The sequence below is a fragment of the Mus caroli genome, unplaced genomic scaffold (genome assembly GCF_978045245.1).
Source record: "Mus caroli unplaced genomic scaffold, Mus_caroli_1 scaffold_5, whole genome shotgun sequence".
Lineage (NCBI taxonomy): Eukaryota > Metazoa > Chordata > Mammalia > Rodentia > Muridae > Mus > Mus caroli.
The window spans coordinates 5380981-5396766 of NW_028227260.1; the positions used below are offsets into that span (position 1 = coordinate 5380981).

The 15786-nt window shown below is 42.6% G+C and overlaps 1 protein-coding gene across 4 annotated transcripts in view; it reads left to right on the forward strand.

The window, feature by feature from the left end:
* Positions 1-15786, forward strand: part of Egfl6 (EGF like domain multiple 6) — a 60608-nt gene extending 44822 nt beyond the window's left edge. For 3 of the 4 annotated variants that reach the window (XM_085837907.1, XM_021153527.3, XM_029472967.2), the window contains 5 exons: positions 654-974; positions 3214-3294; positions 7161-7265; positions 11650-11915; positions 14847-15786. In XM_085837907.1, the coding sequence (XP_085694033.1) occupies positions 654-974; positions 3214-3294; positions 7161-7265; positions 11650-11915; positions 14847-14957 (884 nt within the window). In that variant the 3' untranslated portion in view covers positions 14958-15786. The remainder of the gene's footprint in view (positions 1-653; positions 975-3213; positions 3295-7160; positions 7266-11649; positions 11916-14846) is intronic. The other variant, XM_021153528.3, reaches the window with a different exon arrangement.

A 15786-nucleotide genomic window follows, 5' to 3' on the forward strand; every position in this document is an offset into this window, starting at 1 on the left:
TAACAATTTCATACACTTATCTAATTATTTTGGTCATTTTGACACACACACCCCATTAGCACACATCCCACTCCACCACATCTTTTTCTAAAGTCTTCCTGCTAGTTTCATGTCTTGGTGGTTGTGATTCTGTCTTTTTCTTGGTAGTGGGGAGGACAGTAACCTACTGAGTTTAATCAATTCGAGTTGTTTCCATGATCCTGGGATGGGGGGGAGGTTATCTATTGAAGCTGGGCGGTTTACTAATATCTACACCATTGAGGAAAGTGACTCACCTGCCCCCAGTAACCATCAACTGCCAACAGCTCCTCCGAGAAGGTGAAGCCTCCTAACCATCCATAATGGAATATTAAGAGGCTCCATCTTGTGCAGGTTACCATAGCTACTGTCAGTTCCTATGTGCAATGCCCAGGTCACGTCCAGAGGACAGTGCTCCCCAGCACAGTTCCTCCTCCTCTGGCACTCATATTTTTCTACCCTGTCTTCGATGACATTCCCTGAGACCTGAAGGGGGTCTTCCTTGGGTCTGGTTCTGGAAGCACTGACTTCCTACACTTGAACACTTCCAAAATGGTCTATTGTTCATAAATGACCTATTGTTCATAAATGCCCTCAACTAAATGGGAATTCTCCTGTGTTCCTTTTTGGCTCAGTGATCCCTGAACATTCTGTGAAGGAAATACTCACAGCACGTGGGGCCATCAAAGACCGAATCAAGAAGTTACTGGCTCACAAGCGCACTATGAAGAAAAAGGTGAAACTAAAAATGGTCACCCCAAGACCCGCCAGTACACATGCCCCTAAGGTCAACTTGCCTTACAGCTCTGAGGAGGGTGTTTCCAGGGGCAGAAACTATGATGGAGAACAAAAAAAGAAGGAAGAGGGAAAGAGAGAGAGACTTAAAGAAGAGAAAGGAGAGAAAACCCTGAGGAACGAGGTGGAACAGGAGCGAACTCTCCGAGGGGATGTATTCTGTAAGTACTACTTTTGTTGTTCTTGCACTTTATAAAAACTGAATGTGATTCCTCATGGCAAATCAACAAACAAGACTAGACACTCCCTGCCTTAAAGGAGATGGGTTAGAGGCCGGAGAGATGGCTCAGTGATTAAGAGCACTGACTGCTCTTCCAGAGGTCCTGAGTTCAATTCCCAGTCATCACGTGGTGGCTCACAACTATCTGTAATGGGATCCAATGCCCTTTTCTGATGTCTAAAGTTAGCGATAATGTATTCCAATACACAAAATAAATAAATCTTTAAGAGGAAAAGAAGGGAGGAAGGAAGGAAGAAAGGAAGGAAGGAAGGAAGGAAGGAAGGAAGGAAGGAAGGAAGGAAGGAAGGAAAGAAGGAAGGAAGGAAGGGAGGGAGGGGAAGCAAGTTTAGCAAGCTTAGCTCCATTTCTGCATGAGTCTGAACCGTACAAACTTTTTCCTAAGGAAAAATAAACATTTTAATACAACCACGTTTTAAGTCACAAATAAAAAATATTACGCAGTGAATTTAAGGATGTCACTTAAAGAGCCATGCAGTCCCAAAACCTTCACCTCTCAAGGAGCTCCTCTCCAGTTCTCAAGGCCAGTTGGAAGCTGTGGCGCTTCCCTGGAGCTTCACATTTTTATGAACTTATCCATCACAGAAAAGAAAAAATACTGGGACAGAGTTTAAACTTGGAAAAAAATACCATTATAGCCTCTTTTGTGACTCATGTGTCCTCTTGCCTGTATCCTGTCCTTCCTCACCACCTGTCCTTTTACCTGTGTTCTGGTTTTTCTCATTACCTATCCTTTAGCCTGTACTCTGTCCTTTGTGATCACCTAAGATTACTATCTCTTGCTCTTCCTTCTAAATGCTGTACTATACCCACAGTCAGACTGCTGACATATACCCATTAGGGACTAAAATTAGAGTATGAAGAACATGAGGTGAAATGGTTTTAAAATGAGAAAAAGAAAAATGGCTTGGCACTCAGGTCCTCAGAAGTAAGTTGCTTCTGTAAGTTCTAGAGAATATCTTCCGGAGGTATTAAATGGGCAACCCAAGGGTGAGTAACTCCAAAGCAACCACACCACCATTAAGTCTCACCTCCTCGTGGATAACAACTTTCCCATAGTGCATAGATGGAGTCCTTCTTCAGTTAACCATCCACATCCTATATACTCTATCACCTCCAAAGATCATGAGACATACAGTTAGGGAAGAATTATTTACAAATGTCGGTGAGTTACAGGAGGGAGCAGCCAGAAACTCCGGTGAGGGTCCAATGACCCAGCCCACCCGAATCTTCTATGGGGGAACATCAATAGTCACCAGAGGGGTGATGAATGGATTCTTTACAGTATCCCTCTCTCAGTGACTATGAACTGCCACTTAGGGAGTGGTGAGGCCTTATGAGTCCCTCCCACCTCCCTTTATTCTTTATGGAAGGCACTTTTCAAGGACTCGCTCTATGAAATGAGAATATTTTGATTGCATGTTGATAATAAGCCCCAAATAGCTAGAACCGGTGATGTACTCCTTTGATTCCAGCATGGAGGAGGTAGGGGTAGGCATATCTGTCTACATTTGAGACCACCTTGGTCTGTGTAGCAAGTTCCAGGCCAGTGAGGGCTACATAGTGAGAATCTGTGTCAAAACATTTTAAGCCCAAATAGAAAATGATAGAAGCAAAACACTACAGCAGAGCTTAAGTTTTCTGCATGAACCAGGTGGCTGCTATATCCCTCTTCACAAAGGCTGATAAACAGAGCCCACCATAGGTCTCAGTTCCTCCAAGACAGTTTGTGTGTTAACCCTGAGTCCTCATCCTGAGACCCCATTTCTTTCTTTCTGGGTGCTCTGCTTTCTACTGTATTCTTGTCTGTGTGACTTAGAGATCATGTTGACAAATACCAGGGGGAGTTAACCAAGGGATAAGCAGATACAGGCTCCTCCAGGTCAGAAACAGTATAGCAGTCACATAATTGCCCTTACTAATGAAAAATGTTAAGGAGATGGGTTTCCAATACCTGGTGAGAAGGGGTGTGTCCGGTCTGTGGATACTGAGCTCACCTGAGTTGAGGAAACTGGGTAGGATATGGGAGGAAGATGCTACTCTAACGTGTTCTGCCCTTAGACTCCATGGCAAACCTATGTTCTGACACTAAGTTTATTCCCATAGTGCATGTGGGGTTTGCTCTTTTTTTTTCCCCCTAACTGATCTAGGTTCTTTATCAGCCCCTAAGGTAAATGAAGCAGAGGATTTGGATCTGGTCTACGTCCAAAGAAAAGAGCTAAATTCCAAAGTGAAGCACAAAGGTAATGATATAAACATTTAATAATAATAATAATAATAATAATAATAATAATAATAACAGCTCTCATCTCAAAGAGAATAAATGGAGTGATCATGTCCTAGGAAGACAGATTTCAGGTACCTCAAACATCATGTTCCAATGTAGTAGCAGTTTCCTAGAGCTTTATGGCAAAGAACGAAAAGGGTCATAAATCAAATCATGTTTTTCAAATGCATTAATGAAAATGCCAGGTTGATAGGTTCCAGCAAAGTGGGGGAAACCTCTGCTATAGCCCCCCAGATGCTTTCTGATGGTTTCATGTTTAGCTTTGGGGCTTGTAGAATCTAGGAGTCTGCTAAATGAAATACACCCCAGAAAGATTTACCCAGTAGTCACAAAGATTTCAGGTCAGACATGGAGGTAGGCAATGAATGGCTATTAATAAAATTAGCTCAAAATAATTTGGCTCTCAATCTGCAACATTCTAACCCCTTCTGCAGTCACTGAACTTCAAGTAGCCTTTGTAGAATGTTCTGTGTAGATTTGGCTCCTTTCTGGAAACTCCCCATTCCGGTAACTACGGCTTTTTGTTTTTTCTAAGCATTTTATAATTTAAAACAGTAGCGAGCTCCTGGGAAGGAGCTAAAATGAGATCACCCTTCAGGAAGACCTTTGTTAGGAGATGATGCCCCAAAGCAGGGAAAGAGATGGTTCAGCTCAGGAGAGAAATAGCAAGATGGCCATCAGGAGCCCTAACAGGAAGGAAGAGGGAACCTTCTCTTTAAACCTGGAGAGCAAACGGGGATTCAAGGAGTTAAGCCTTCATACCATGTGATCTAGCTTGGGCTGGCCTACATGACTGCACGGAGACAGGCACTAGATAGTACTATATAAACTTACCTTGTAGCTATGAGGGGGAGGGACTTCAAGAAGCAGAGCATACTTTCTTATCAACCCATGGGTGAGAGAGAAAAGCAGCTGGTGAGTCTATGCTCACTGACTCTCTCCTGTATCATCTTTCATTTGTTGAAATTACTGCCTCAATCATAAACAGCCAAGAGAAAACTCACTATGTCATGGCACACAGAACCAGTGCTGTGTTCATTTTCCTGGGGAGACATGAATAAGCAGACATTTATTCACTCTAGATGTGGCACTAATGACAGGCCAAAGCAACCATTCTATGCAAGTTGGTGGAACAATGGGTTTATTTGGCTTACTTTAAGGAAGTATGAGCGAGTGAAAAATAACTTTATCACTGAGAGGTCCCACTTCATCAGTGATAATGTCAAAAAAAAACTTATAAAAGCCAGAATGTGCCGGTTGGTTTTTTTGTTTTTGTTTTTGTTTTTGTTTTTTTGGTTTTTTGTTTGTTTGTTTGTTTGTTTGTTTGTTTTGTGTAGGAGTTGTTCTAAAGTCCTTTTCTCTTCTGGACATCCCACCCTCATGTTCCAGTGGCAGCGGGGTTTCTTTTCCTGTAGGTTATCTCTTTACTTTAGGCCATCTCTCTTAATGAAGCCCCTCTCCAAGTTTTGAAAGAAAGCCTCTTTCCCTTTAAGATCCCCATCATATTGCCTCTGATAAGATCTTCCATCTCCTTTTAATGCTGTCCGATCTCAAAGGCAAACTGGACCTGTATAAATTGGACAGTCATATAGGTCTCAGTTTGATTTAGAATTCAGGCTCAGTTCTAGCACCCAGTGTCTGTGAAGCCTGGATAAATCACCTAGGAATTTTAGGTTTATTGAAGGTCCAGTGATAGATATTTTTGATAATCAAATTAAATGACATGATGTTTGTGGAGAAAAAAAAAACATTTGGCAAATTGAGATGAGTCAAACAAACACACTAACAAAAACCAGCATATGGCCCAACAAGATGGCTCAGAAGGTAAAAAGTACCTGCCACCAAGTCTGATGAGCTGATTTTGATGCCCAAGAATCACATGGGGGAAGGACAGAGCTGACTTCCACAAACTGCCCAATGCATAGTTAAAATGTAATTAAAAAAAAAAAATTAAGGTGGGGCGTGGTGGCGCACACCTTTAGTCCCAGCACTCGGGAGGCAGAGGCAGGCAGATTTCTGAGTTCAAGACCAGCCTGGTCTACAAAGTGAGTTCCAAGACAGCCAGAGCTATACAGAGAAACCCTGTCTCAAAAAACAAAAACAAAAAAAAAAACAAAAAAAAAAAAAAATTAAGGAGCTAGGCCCCGGGTGGCGCACACCTTTAATCTCAGCACTCGGGAGACAAGAGGCAAGTAAATCTTGAGTTTGAGTGAGTTTGAGTCCAGTCTAGCCTACAGAGTCAATTCCAGGGTAGCTAAGGCTACACAGAATAACCTTGTCTCAAAAAACAAGCAACCAAACCAAACCAAAACAAAACAAAACAAAGGATGGCCTATCAAGAGAGTGCACAGAATGCTAATCCCAGCATGCTGGGGGCTGTGGCAAGCAGAGCTCTGTAAATTGGCAACCATTCTGATCTACGTGGTGATGAGTTTCGGCCAGTTGGGGAGAGAAAGGGGGGCTGCTTATCCTCTTTCTGATCATTGATCCTTTGGCATAAGGAGCTGAATCCCTCAAATCGACGTGAGAGACCAGCCTTAGTTTTAAATCAGAAGCCCCTCGGCCTTTGTCCTCTTTCACAGTGCTGTCCCACCCTTATCTTACTTCATGAGTCAGCACACTCTTCTGTGGAAAGGGCCAGAGAGCAAACAGGTGGAGCCTTGGGAGCCACCTGGTCTCTGTAGCTCAAGGGTCCCTTTGTCCTTGTAGCTTAAGGGAATAAGATACCATTTAAGTAAGTGGAAAGGTATGCTACCATACGACTTTACCTAGTGGAAAACTAGGCCAAAGGTCTTTAAGGTTTCTGTAAGAATAAAGGCAAGGGGGATGGGGCAGGAGAGACCACATAAGATTGGATCATTTGAATACTTCCAGAAGGCCTTAAGACAAGTGGTTCTCAACTTCTCACAGGGTTACATATCAGATATCCTGCATATCAGCTATGTACATTATGATTCATAACAATAGCAAGTTTATAGTTATAGAGTAGCAACAAAATGATTTTATGGTTGGCGGAACCAGGGGTCCCGACAGGAACATTGAGAGCCACTACCTTAGGGGCACAGGGGCTATCTATAACTATCTGTTTTGGAGGTGGTGTAGGGCAGGGGAAATACTGATTTGATGTGTGTGTTGGTCTGCTTTCTCTCACTATTACGGAATACCTGAACCTTGTAGAGAGGGGTGTGACTTAGATGTCCTATGTATGGCTGAGCATCCCATAAACACTTGTTTCTGAGCTTTGTTTTCAGTGTCTGGCTTGAGTTTTGTAAACAGCCTGTTTTATTCCCTGCTTTGCGGAGCCATCTTTCTAGCCCCTATGGTTGTATTCTCAAAGATTACAACAGAATTTGTTGAGCATGCCTTTATAGACTCAAAAAATAGGGTATGTGGAGAGATGGCTCGGTGGGTTAAGTGCAAGTGCTGCTCTTGCAGAGGCCCTGGCTTCTGTTTCCATCCACATGGTGGCTCACAATCATCTGTAACTCCAGTGCCAGGAGATAATGCCCTCTCCTCCATGGGCACCAGGTACACACATGGTGCACAAATGTACCTGCAGGCAAAACATGCATACACATAAAGTTTTAAAGTCTAAAAAAAATAGTGTATCTGGTTTAATCTACACCTGCAAGCTTGCCAATTAATATGATCTATATTCTACTCGCCTAAACCCATGACATTGCCTTCCAGAGCTGCAAATTAGCTACTGTTGTAATGTTCTTAATGGTGCTGATCTTTCTTTCTTTCTTTCTCTCTTTCTCTCTCTCTCTCTCTCTCTCTCTCTCTCTCTCTCTCTCTCTCTCTTTCTTTCTTTTGTTTTAGCAGACTTAAACATCTCAGTTGACTGCAGCTTTGATCTTGGGGTCTGTGATTGGAAACAGGATAGAGAAGACGATTTTGACTGGCATCCTGCTGATCGAGACAATGGTATTTAAATTTCACTGCAGCTTGTTCTGGGAGTAGAGAAGGCTGTTACTACTTACTAGATGCTAATTCCTGTCCCTGCTTAGATCATGGTTGTTTACCATCTTTGGGAACTTTCCACCTTCGGGTGGCCTCTGATGGATGAGTAACTTGGTATAGCATTGACTTCCTCCTCATCCTTCTTTCCCACACGACCCAGGAAATGTGTCCCAGTGTGCCTCTTTTATATTTACCCTCTTCTTTCTGAGAGAGGGAGATGGGAAGGAGAGGAAGGTGGGGGATGAGGGGGTCTCTGAGACCTCCCTTTTTGCCAGCTTGCCAGCCACAGTCCTCTGTAGTTTTCATTTTGCTTTTTGATAGAAAATAAATCTTTTAAAGGTAATAAGAGCTCTATCTACACTGGAGTTATAGTAAAGTTATCTCTCCGATGAGGATCAAAAATCACTATGAGTGTAAAGTTAATGACCTAAACTCAAGACTTTCTCATCCTTTCTGTTATCCAAGGAATTCATTCTGACCACCTGGCCTTGGATTGTTCTCAACATTAGTTCTGAGCCATAAACTTCCTGGCTTTTGTGGTGTCTGCTTCAACTTTATTGATGGGCCATGGCTCCCCCTTGGGTGGAGTACTTGGCTTGCAGACACTATTTGGAACACATATTAAATCCTGATCTCATGAAGGCCAGCTATGTAACTGCAACAACTGCTATACATCTCCAGACGCCATGTCCTCACCAGTAGAATTGTATTTCCTTTGGGATATACAGGCTCAGCCTTGAATTAAAACATATTCCTTAGAACAAATTCCTTCCCAAGTTATTTCCTTGCAAGCCTGCACCTGCAGTCAGGAAGCTCCAATCTCTACCAAGAACCCCTGTTAGAGCTAGCAATTGGGGCAAAAGGAAAATATCCCACACATTAGTCATTCTAGTGGGCCCATCACTAAAGATTCAAGGGCAGTGGACAAGTTTAACAAGATGGAATACATCTTTGGAGAAACTGTCTTGAAAATGAACACAAGATTCTCCTTTTTTTTTTTTTTCTTTCATCATGGGATTGTAGATATTGGTGCTACCAGAGCTATAGTGCTTGGGGACCCCCAGATTGATGACAGCTCACCTGGTCAGCATTGTCTTACATTGACTCTCCCACCAATGAGAAGTCTTCTGTTTGCAAACACTCGATTTGAAATTACCCCTATGTTCTCAGCTTCTGGGGTACTCACATCATAACTCCTCCCTTTCAACAGCTCCACCAGGCCTCTGTGTAGTCTTGACTTCCCCTACAAAGCTAAATGTGCATGAGAAACATCGGATACATTACTACTGTTGGAGGGATGAACCCTCAAGGAAAGCTGAAAGTAGGCTTTAGCTGGCATTGAAGAGCTCACCGAAGAGAGGTTTACTGGATAAAGTACAGGATGCCTTTATTTGAGATAAATAGACTTCTTAGTATGAATTAAACATGTTGTTTATTTGACATTCAAACTTCACCAGGCATCCTGGAGCTTTGCTTGATGAATGCTCTTGCTCATCCTCCTCTTTCTTTTTTATTCAGTCCTGGGCCCTAGCCCAAGGAATGGTGCTGCCTCCATTCTGAGTAGATTTTCCCACCCAATTGAAACTTAGATAACCCCACAGACATTCTCTTAGAGCCTGCCCAGAGGCTTGTCTCATAGGTGATTCTAAACTGACAATCAATATTAACCATCACAGGTTATAAACTTTGGTGATGCTGTTATAGAAATAGTATGTCATCCCTCTGAGAAATAACTCATTGCACTGAGAGATTAATAAGGGATAAAGCTCTTTAATAATAGCACATGTCTGACTCTGACTAACACCCAAAGAGTAGCCGGCCTGGAATAGAGCATTTTGCTAATTTACATACACCTTAGCCTTAGCACTCCACATGTTCTGTCATCCTTAAATCTCTTTCAGGTCCCAGCCTCAGATTACACTTTAAACAATGTAAACGGAGAAATGGAAACAAGAGAGTGCAAGTCTGGCCACTTAGGAACATGGGAGATTGACACGGCAAAGATACTGCATATTGCCAGAATGTTTTTAAGTATATCAGTATTGTTCTTTTTCAAATGTTTGTTACTGAGGATCATCTTGCCCATCTAGCAGAATTATGCTTTTGCTGGGGAAGAGGACCCACCAGTGTCTGGATCCAGCAAAGACTAAGACAGCATTAGCCAGGGTCATACAAATGTCTCCAGGAATTGCACCAGAATACTACATGCTATCCCCAGTGTTTTCCTCCCAGCTTCTATGGGAATACTTTCTTGTCATCTTCTTCAGGCCATGCTGTGTAAGAGTTGTTTTAGTTAGGGATGGAGAAATATCTCAGTGGTTAAGAGCAATGGCTGTTCTTCCATAAGACCTGGGTTTGATTTCCAGCACCTACATGACATCTAACAACCATCCGTAATTCTAGTTCCAGGTGATCCAATGCCCTCTTCTGGCCCCTAAGGGCACCAGGTATGCCCATGTACAAAATATATAGAGATAAAGCATTTGTACATATAAAATAATAATTTTTAAAAGTTTCTTACCAAAGCCACAATGAAAAGAATAGAGATAGCCAAAAGTCCACTTCCCCGGGTTATGAGATACTTAGAAAGTTTGCAAGCATAGAAGGAAATATAACTGGTCATCCTACATCAGAACACAAGAATGATGTGTTAACACATGGTGGTTGCACCTCAAGAAATCATTAGGACAAGATGGGTCAAGGGTATTTTGATGAGACATTTCTGTCTGGATCTACCCAAGTAAATAGATGGCCATCATACCTGTGATGGCTAATATTGATTGTCAACTTACTAAGACCTGGAATCACCTAACATGCCTGTGAAAGATTGTCTAGAGTGGGTTAGCCTCAGGAATGTCAATGTTGGATTGATTATCTAGCTCTACACTGACACGGGGAAATCCACTCAGAAAATGAGGTCAGCACCATTCCTTGGGCTGGGGTCCAGGTCTAGATAAAAAGGAGAGGGAGCTGAGCTTGAGCGCTCATCATTGCTTCTTGATAATGAATGCAATGCAATTGGCAGCCTCAAGCTCCTAGTGCTGTCACGTCTTTCTAGGTAGGATTATGGGTCCCATGTCCGCTCTGCCACAGGGCTTGGCTGCTCAGAGAGATGGGACTCAGGAAGTTGACTTCAATTACCCCATGCTGTCACTGGGTGGGTGTGGGCTGTAGGAAAGTGCAGTCTGAGGCACCAGACAGCCAGAGCTGGTTCAGGGGTCCCAGGGCCTGTGAGGAGGCTGGGGCCATCTGGTTCTCAGAATCTCAGACACCCAGGGGCAGCTGGATGCCAAGGAAGAGCTGAGAATGGAGTGCCCCCCACCCTGCATGCTGGATCTAGCCTGGGGCCAAAAAGAAAAAGAGGGGAGTTATTTCTGATCTCTTGGGAGCGAGTCCTCTGCTTGAGTTTGGGCTTGACTTGGTGGCAGGCATGACTGGGAGCTCAGAGAGGCCTTCTCTGGGAGATTAGACAGCGGCTCTCTATGTGAAGGCCTTCTCCATGGCTCCCCACAGTGCATCCCAATGAAAAGAGGCAGTCCATGGTTTTAAGACATTTATTGTCATGGCAGAAAGTGGATGAGTAAAACCGTACCCCATTGGACCTGAGGTTAAATACCTTTTGCAGGGAGGAGTGTCTGGAAAGGAATGTTTATTGGCTAAGCCTCCAGGCCCTTAGGTACCTCGTTAAAATGGAGATCTGTCTTGAGCCTACATGACCACAGGTCATGTCTTCTACATGTGCAGGGGCTTAGGGTGTTGCCCTTACGTGACTGATGGCCACAAATCTATGGGGGGCTGCAACTAGTGACAGGGGCCTGATGCCTGGGAATCAAGCACACCTTTAGAATTACCAGGGTTTGTAGCCTAACTCAACCAGGAATCAGGCTGCCTTTCCTGCGCCCACATTCCTCCACCACCATGGGCTCTACATATCCTTGAACCTGTGAGCCACACTAAATCCTCCCTTAAGTTGCTTTTACTAGGATGTTTTGTCACAGCAACAGCACAAGCCAATCATACACTACATATCATTGGTACTGTAGAAAATGCATCCTAAGAGTCAACTAATCACGGTGGAAGTGTTCTAGAACTTATTAACTGCAAATCCCCTTCAGTGCGTAGTGACTATTCTTATGGATCTGGAAAATTCCTCAGCTTTCTGACCCTTAGATCTCTTCTCTATATAGGAAAAAAGTTCAAGTCTCAATCTACACTGTTCATGTTTGTGTAACTGATCTATTGAAGTGTAAAAGACCTCCACACTTCTATGGGAGCCTGTTGTTCATTTTTCTAGCTAGTCTACGTATGCTAGTCAGACCCTTTATCACAGCCTTTTATTCTCTTAAAGATGTTGGTTACTATATGGCAGTCCCTGCACTGGCAGGGCACAAGAAGAATATTGGCCGATTGAAACTTCTCCTTCCCAACTTGACACCCCAAAGCGACTTCTGTTTGCTCTTTGATTACCGGCTGGCTGGGGACAAAGTAGGAAAACTTCGAGTGTTCGTGAAAAATAGCAAGAATGCCCTGGCATGGGAAGAGACTAAAAATGAGGATGGAAGGTGGAGGACAGGAAAAATCCAGTTGTACCAAGGGGTCGATACTACCAAAAGTGTAAGTGGGGAAGGAATTCCATATTTACATTTTGCTTTTTAAGTGATTCAACAGACTATTTACTGATGTCTATAGGTCTTAGGAGTACAAAGATAGCAAGAGTTGTCTAATCAGCATGACTAATGAGGGTATTTGTCTGGTTCTACAGAAGTGGCCTGTCAGTGTGTCTGGCTCCTCTTACTAACTTCCATGAAAACCAGGTTATGCATTCTTTAATATGTTAAAAAAATAAACACTCCAGGAAAAAAGATTTCCCATCTATTCTTTGTGTGGAACTTGCTCAATAAATGGCAGGCAGAATATGATTATATTTTAAGGTTGTTTGAACTGAAGGAGGTGACTGTTATCAGGAATTCTCAGGACCACTCTAGAGTGTGTGTGTGTGGTGGGGGTGAACCTTTAGAAGGTCTTGTAGAACTGATAAAAACTGTTACATTTACAGTTGTTGTTTATATACATTAAAATCAACAAGGAGAAAATGGGATATAAGCAGAGACCAGAAAGGACCAGACAGAAGCTTATAGTTTTCCTTGCCTGGGCAGATCTTAATTTTCCCAGCAACCACATAAGGCAAGACTCACAACATATTACACACCAGCAAAGTTTGCCCAGATCTTGGTATTCAAAGGTCTGTGTGTGTGTGTGTGTCTGTGTGTGTGTGTGTGTGTCTGTGTGATATGTGTGTATGTGTCTGTTTGTTAATGTGAAGGCCATAGTTAGGGACTGAGCCACCTCAACTATTGTTACTCAGACCTATCCACTTTATTTTCCTAGACAGGCCTTAAATTTGCCAAGTATGGCAGACAAGCTGACAAGCAAGTCTAAGGGATACACCTTCCCTTCCTCTGTTTCCTCAGCACTGGAATTACAAGTGCACATCGCTATGCAGGGCTTTTTGATATGTATCCTGGGGATGAAACGCAGGTCCATCTGTTTACAAAGCGAGCACTTTATCACTGAGCTATCTCTCCAAGCCCTCAAAGCTATTCCTATGGGTCAATCTGCCCACATCATTGCCAGCATGGCTGACCTTAGTTATCTGGTCTCCAGCATTCCCAAAGGCTATACTGATATCATGCAACCCAAGGCCCCTATCATAAATAACATTCTGAACAGAGACCATCTGACTTGGCTAAAGGTTACAGGTAAACGAAAACACTCTTGACTAAGTCAGCTTGGAGGCTGACTCTTAGTAAGCAGTCAAGGGCAAAGCCTTCTTTCAAATGTTGAGCTTTTGGACAATTCAGACCTACTGAGTTAATCTTTTACTGTAGAAGTGAGTTTGATAAAGGAAAGGGAAACTCTTTTAAGAGGAAGTTGGTTAAAGAACAAATAGGATAAAATGATGAAGAGTTTGCTGAGTTTGGAGCACCTTGACAAGGGCTGTTTCCTGAAAGAGAAGGGCCAGTAATCACATAATAGAAGAACAAAGAGGGGGCCTGGGTTGCTCAGTTGGTAGAGGAATTGGCTCACATGCACAAAACCCTGGGCTCAGTCCCCAGCACTGCATAAACCATTCATGGTGGAGCATGCCAGTAATTATAGTGCTCAGAGATAGACACAGGAGGATAGACAGGGCAAGAGCATCCTTGGATATATAATGGACATCTGTTCTCATATGAACACACACACAGACACACACAGACCCACACATTACACACACATACACAGACATACATACACCACACAGAGACACAGACACAGAGACACACACAGACATACACACAGACACACTTATACACATACACAGACATGCACACACATAGACATGCATACACAGACACACAAAGAGACACAGAAACATACACCACACACACAAAGAGACACACACACACAGGCACACAGACACACACTCACACACAGAGACTCATATACACAGACACATACACACAGACATACACAAAGACACACATACCACACACACACAGACACACACAGAGAGACACATATACACACAGACACACACACTCATACATAGACACACACAAAAACACACATACACCACACACCACCCACACACAGAGAGACTCATACACACAGACACAGACACACACACAGATATACATACTACACACACACAGGCACAGACACACACATACACACAGAGATTCATACACACACACATACACAGACACACACACACAGACACATACACCACATACACACACATATACAGATACACACACACACAGACACATGTACACACCCAGAGAAACAGATACACACAGACACATAAACACACAGAGATACATACCACACACATACAGAGAGACACATATATGCACACACACGCACACATATACACAGACACAGACACACACACAGAGACACATAAACACACAGAGACACACACCACACACAGACACAGACACACATACACACACATACACACATTCAGACAGACACACACACAAGACACATACACACACAGACACACTCATACACAGACACACACACCACACAGACAGACACACACAGAGAAACTCATACACACACAGACAGAGATATACACACAGACACACACACACACCACACACACACATACACAGACACACAGAAACACACAGACACACACACACGTGTGCACATGCACTTAAAGAAGTAAAATTTAAAAGTAAACAATAAAAGATCTTTCATTTTTTTGCTTAATTTCTTTACATGGCAATTCCACAAGTTCCCTCTTCAGAATTATAGGACTTTTGAGAATCCTTCACAGTTTGCAGTGAGCCTATCTTCACTGAACAGAATCCTCACCATGAGAACTTAGCATGTAGGAAACACGTTGGTATACAATCAATATGATTGTATGTAATCATATGAAAGGCAATTTCTATACAGTAGAAAGTCAACTTTGGTCCTTGCTAACAGCTGTTCAATAGTTTGCTAACATCATTGCTGGGAAGTAACCTTCTTTTCTCTCTCTGTTCTTAGGTCATTTTTGAAGCAGAGCGTGGCAAAGGCAAAACTGGAGAGATTGCAGTGGATGGAGTCTTGCTGGTGTCAGGCTTGTGTCCAGATGACTTTTTATCTGTAGACGGTTGACTGTCACTGTCCTCCTTTGTAGCTTCATATGTGGCTTTTAAAATGTCATTTCTCTAGGATATCTTTTTATATCACAGCCTAGGACTCTTCCATCTTATAATTACAAGCTGACAGTGTACAATGTTCCAACAGAAATATTATCATAAGATGCCTTTTTTGTATCAAATGTACTAAGACTTGCCTATATATAGTGCCACTGTGCCTTCTCATTTGTTTCTGAATTTTCCACATTTTATCACAAAATGTAGAAATGCTAGCTCATCTCCCCCTGCCCTGTACATCTGCTCTTCCTACATAAGTTGATGAACTTTCCTATGTAACAACATAGAATAACAACAACAGAAAATGATAAGTACAGCTAAATGGTTAATTGTTGGGGCTGGGAAAATGGCCCAGTGGTTAAAAGTGTTCATTTCTCTCTCGAGGACCCAGGATCAATTTCCAGCATCCACATGGCAGCTTACAACCATCTGGAACTCCAGTTCCAGAGAATCCAATGCCCTTCTGGCCTTTGTGGAAACTTTCATATGTATGGTATACATGCATACACTATACTACACACGCACGCACGCACACACACACACACACAGAGAGAGTAAATAAATTTCTTAAATTGTTTAACTTTCAAGGTACTTCTTGGAAACAATGACATTAAACATAGATTTGTGCCTATGTGGCTCAGCCAGCTCTTTCATAGTCAAGCTTGCACATTTAATTTTTTTATAACCATACCCAGTAAATGGCCTTGTGTCATAGTAAGATAAAATGGTATCTTACTGATTCTGTTTACTTATGTGTACAATTCTGGAAAATAAATTTTTTTATTCTA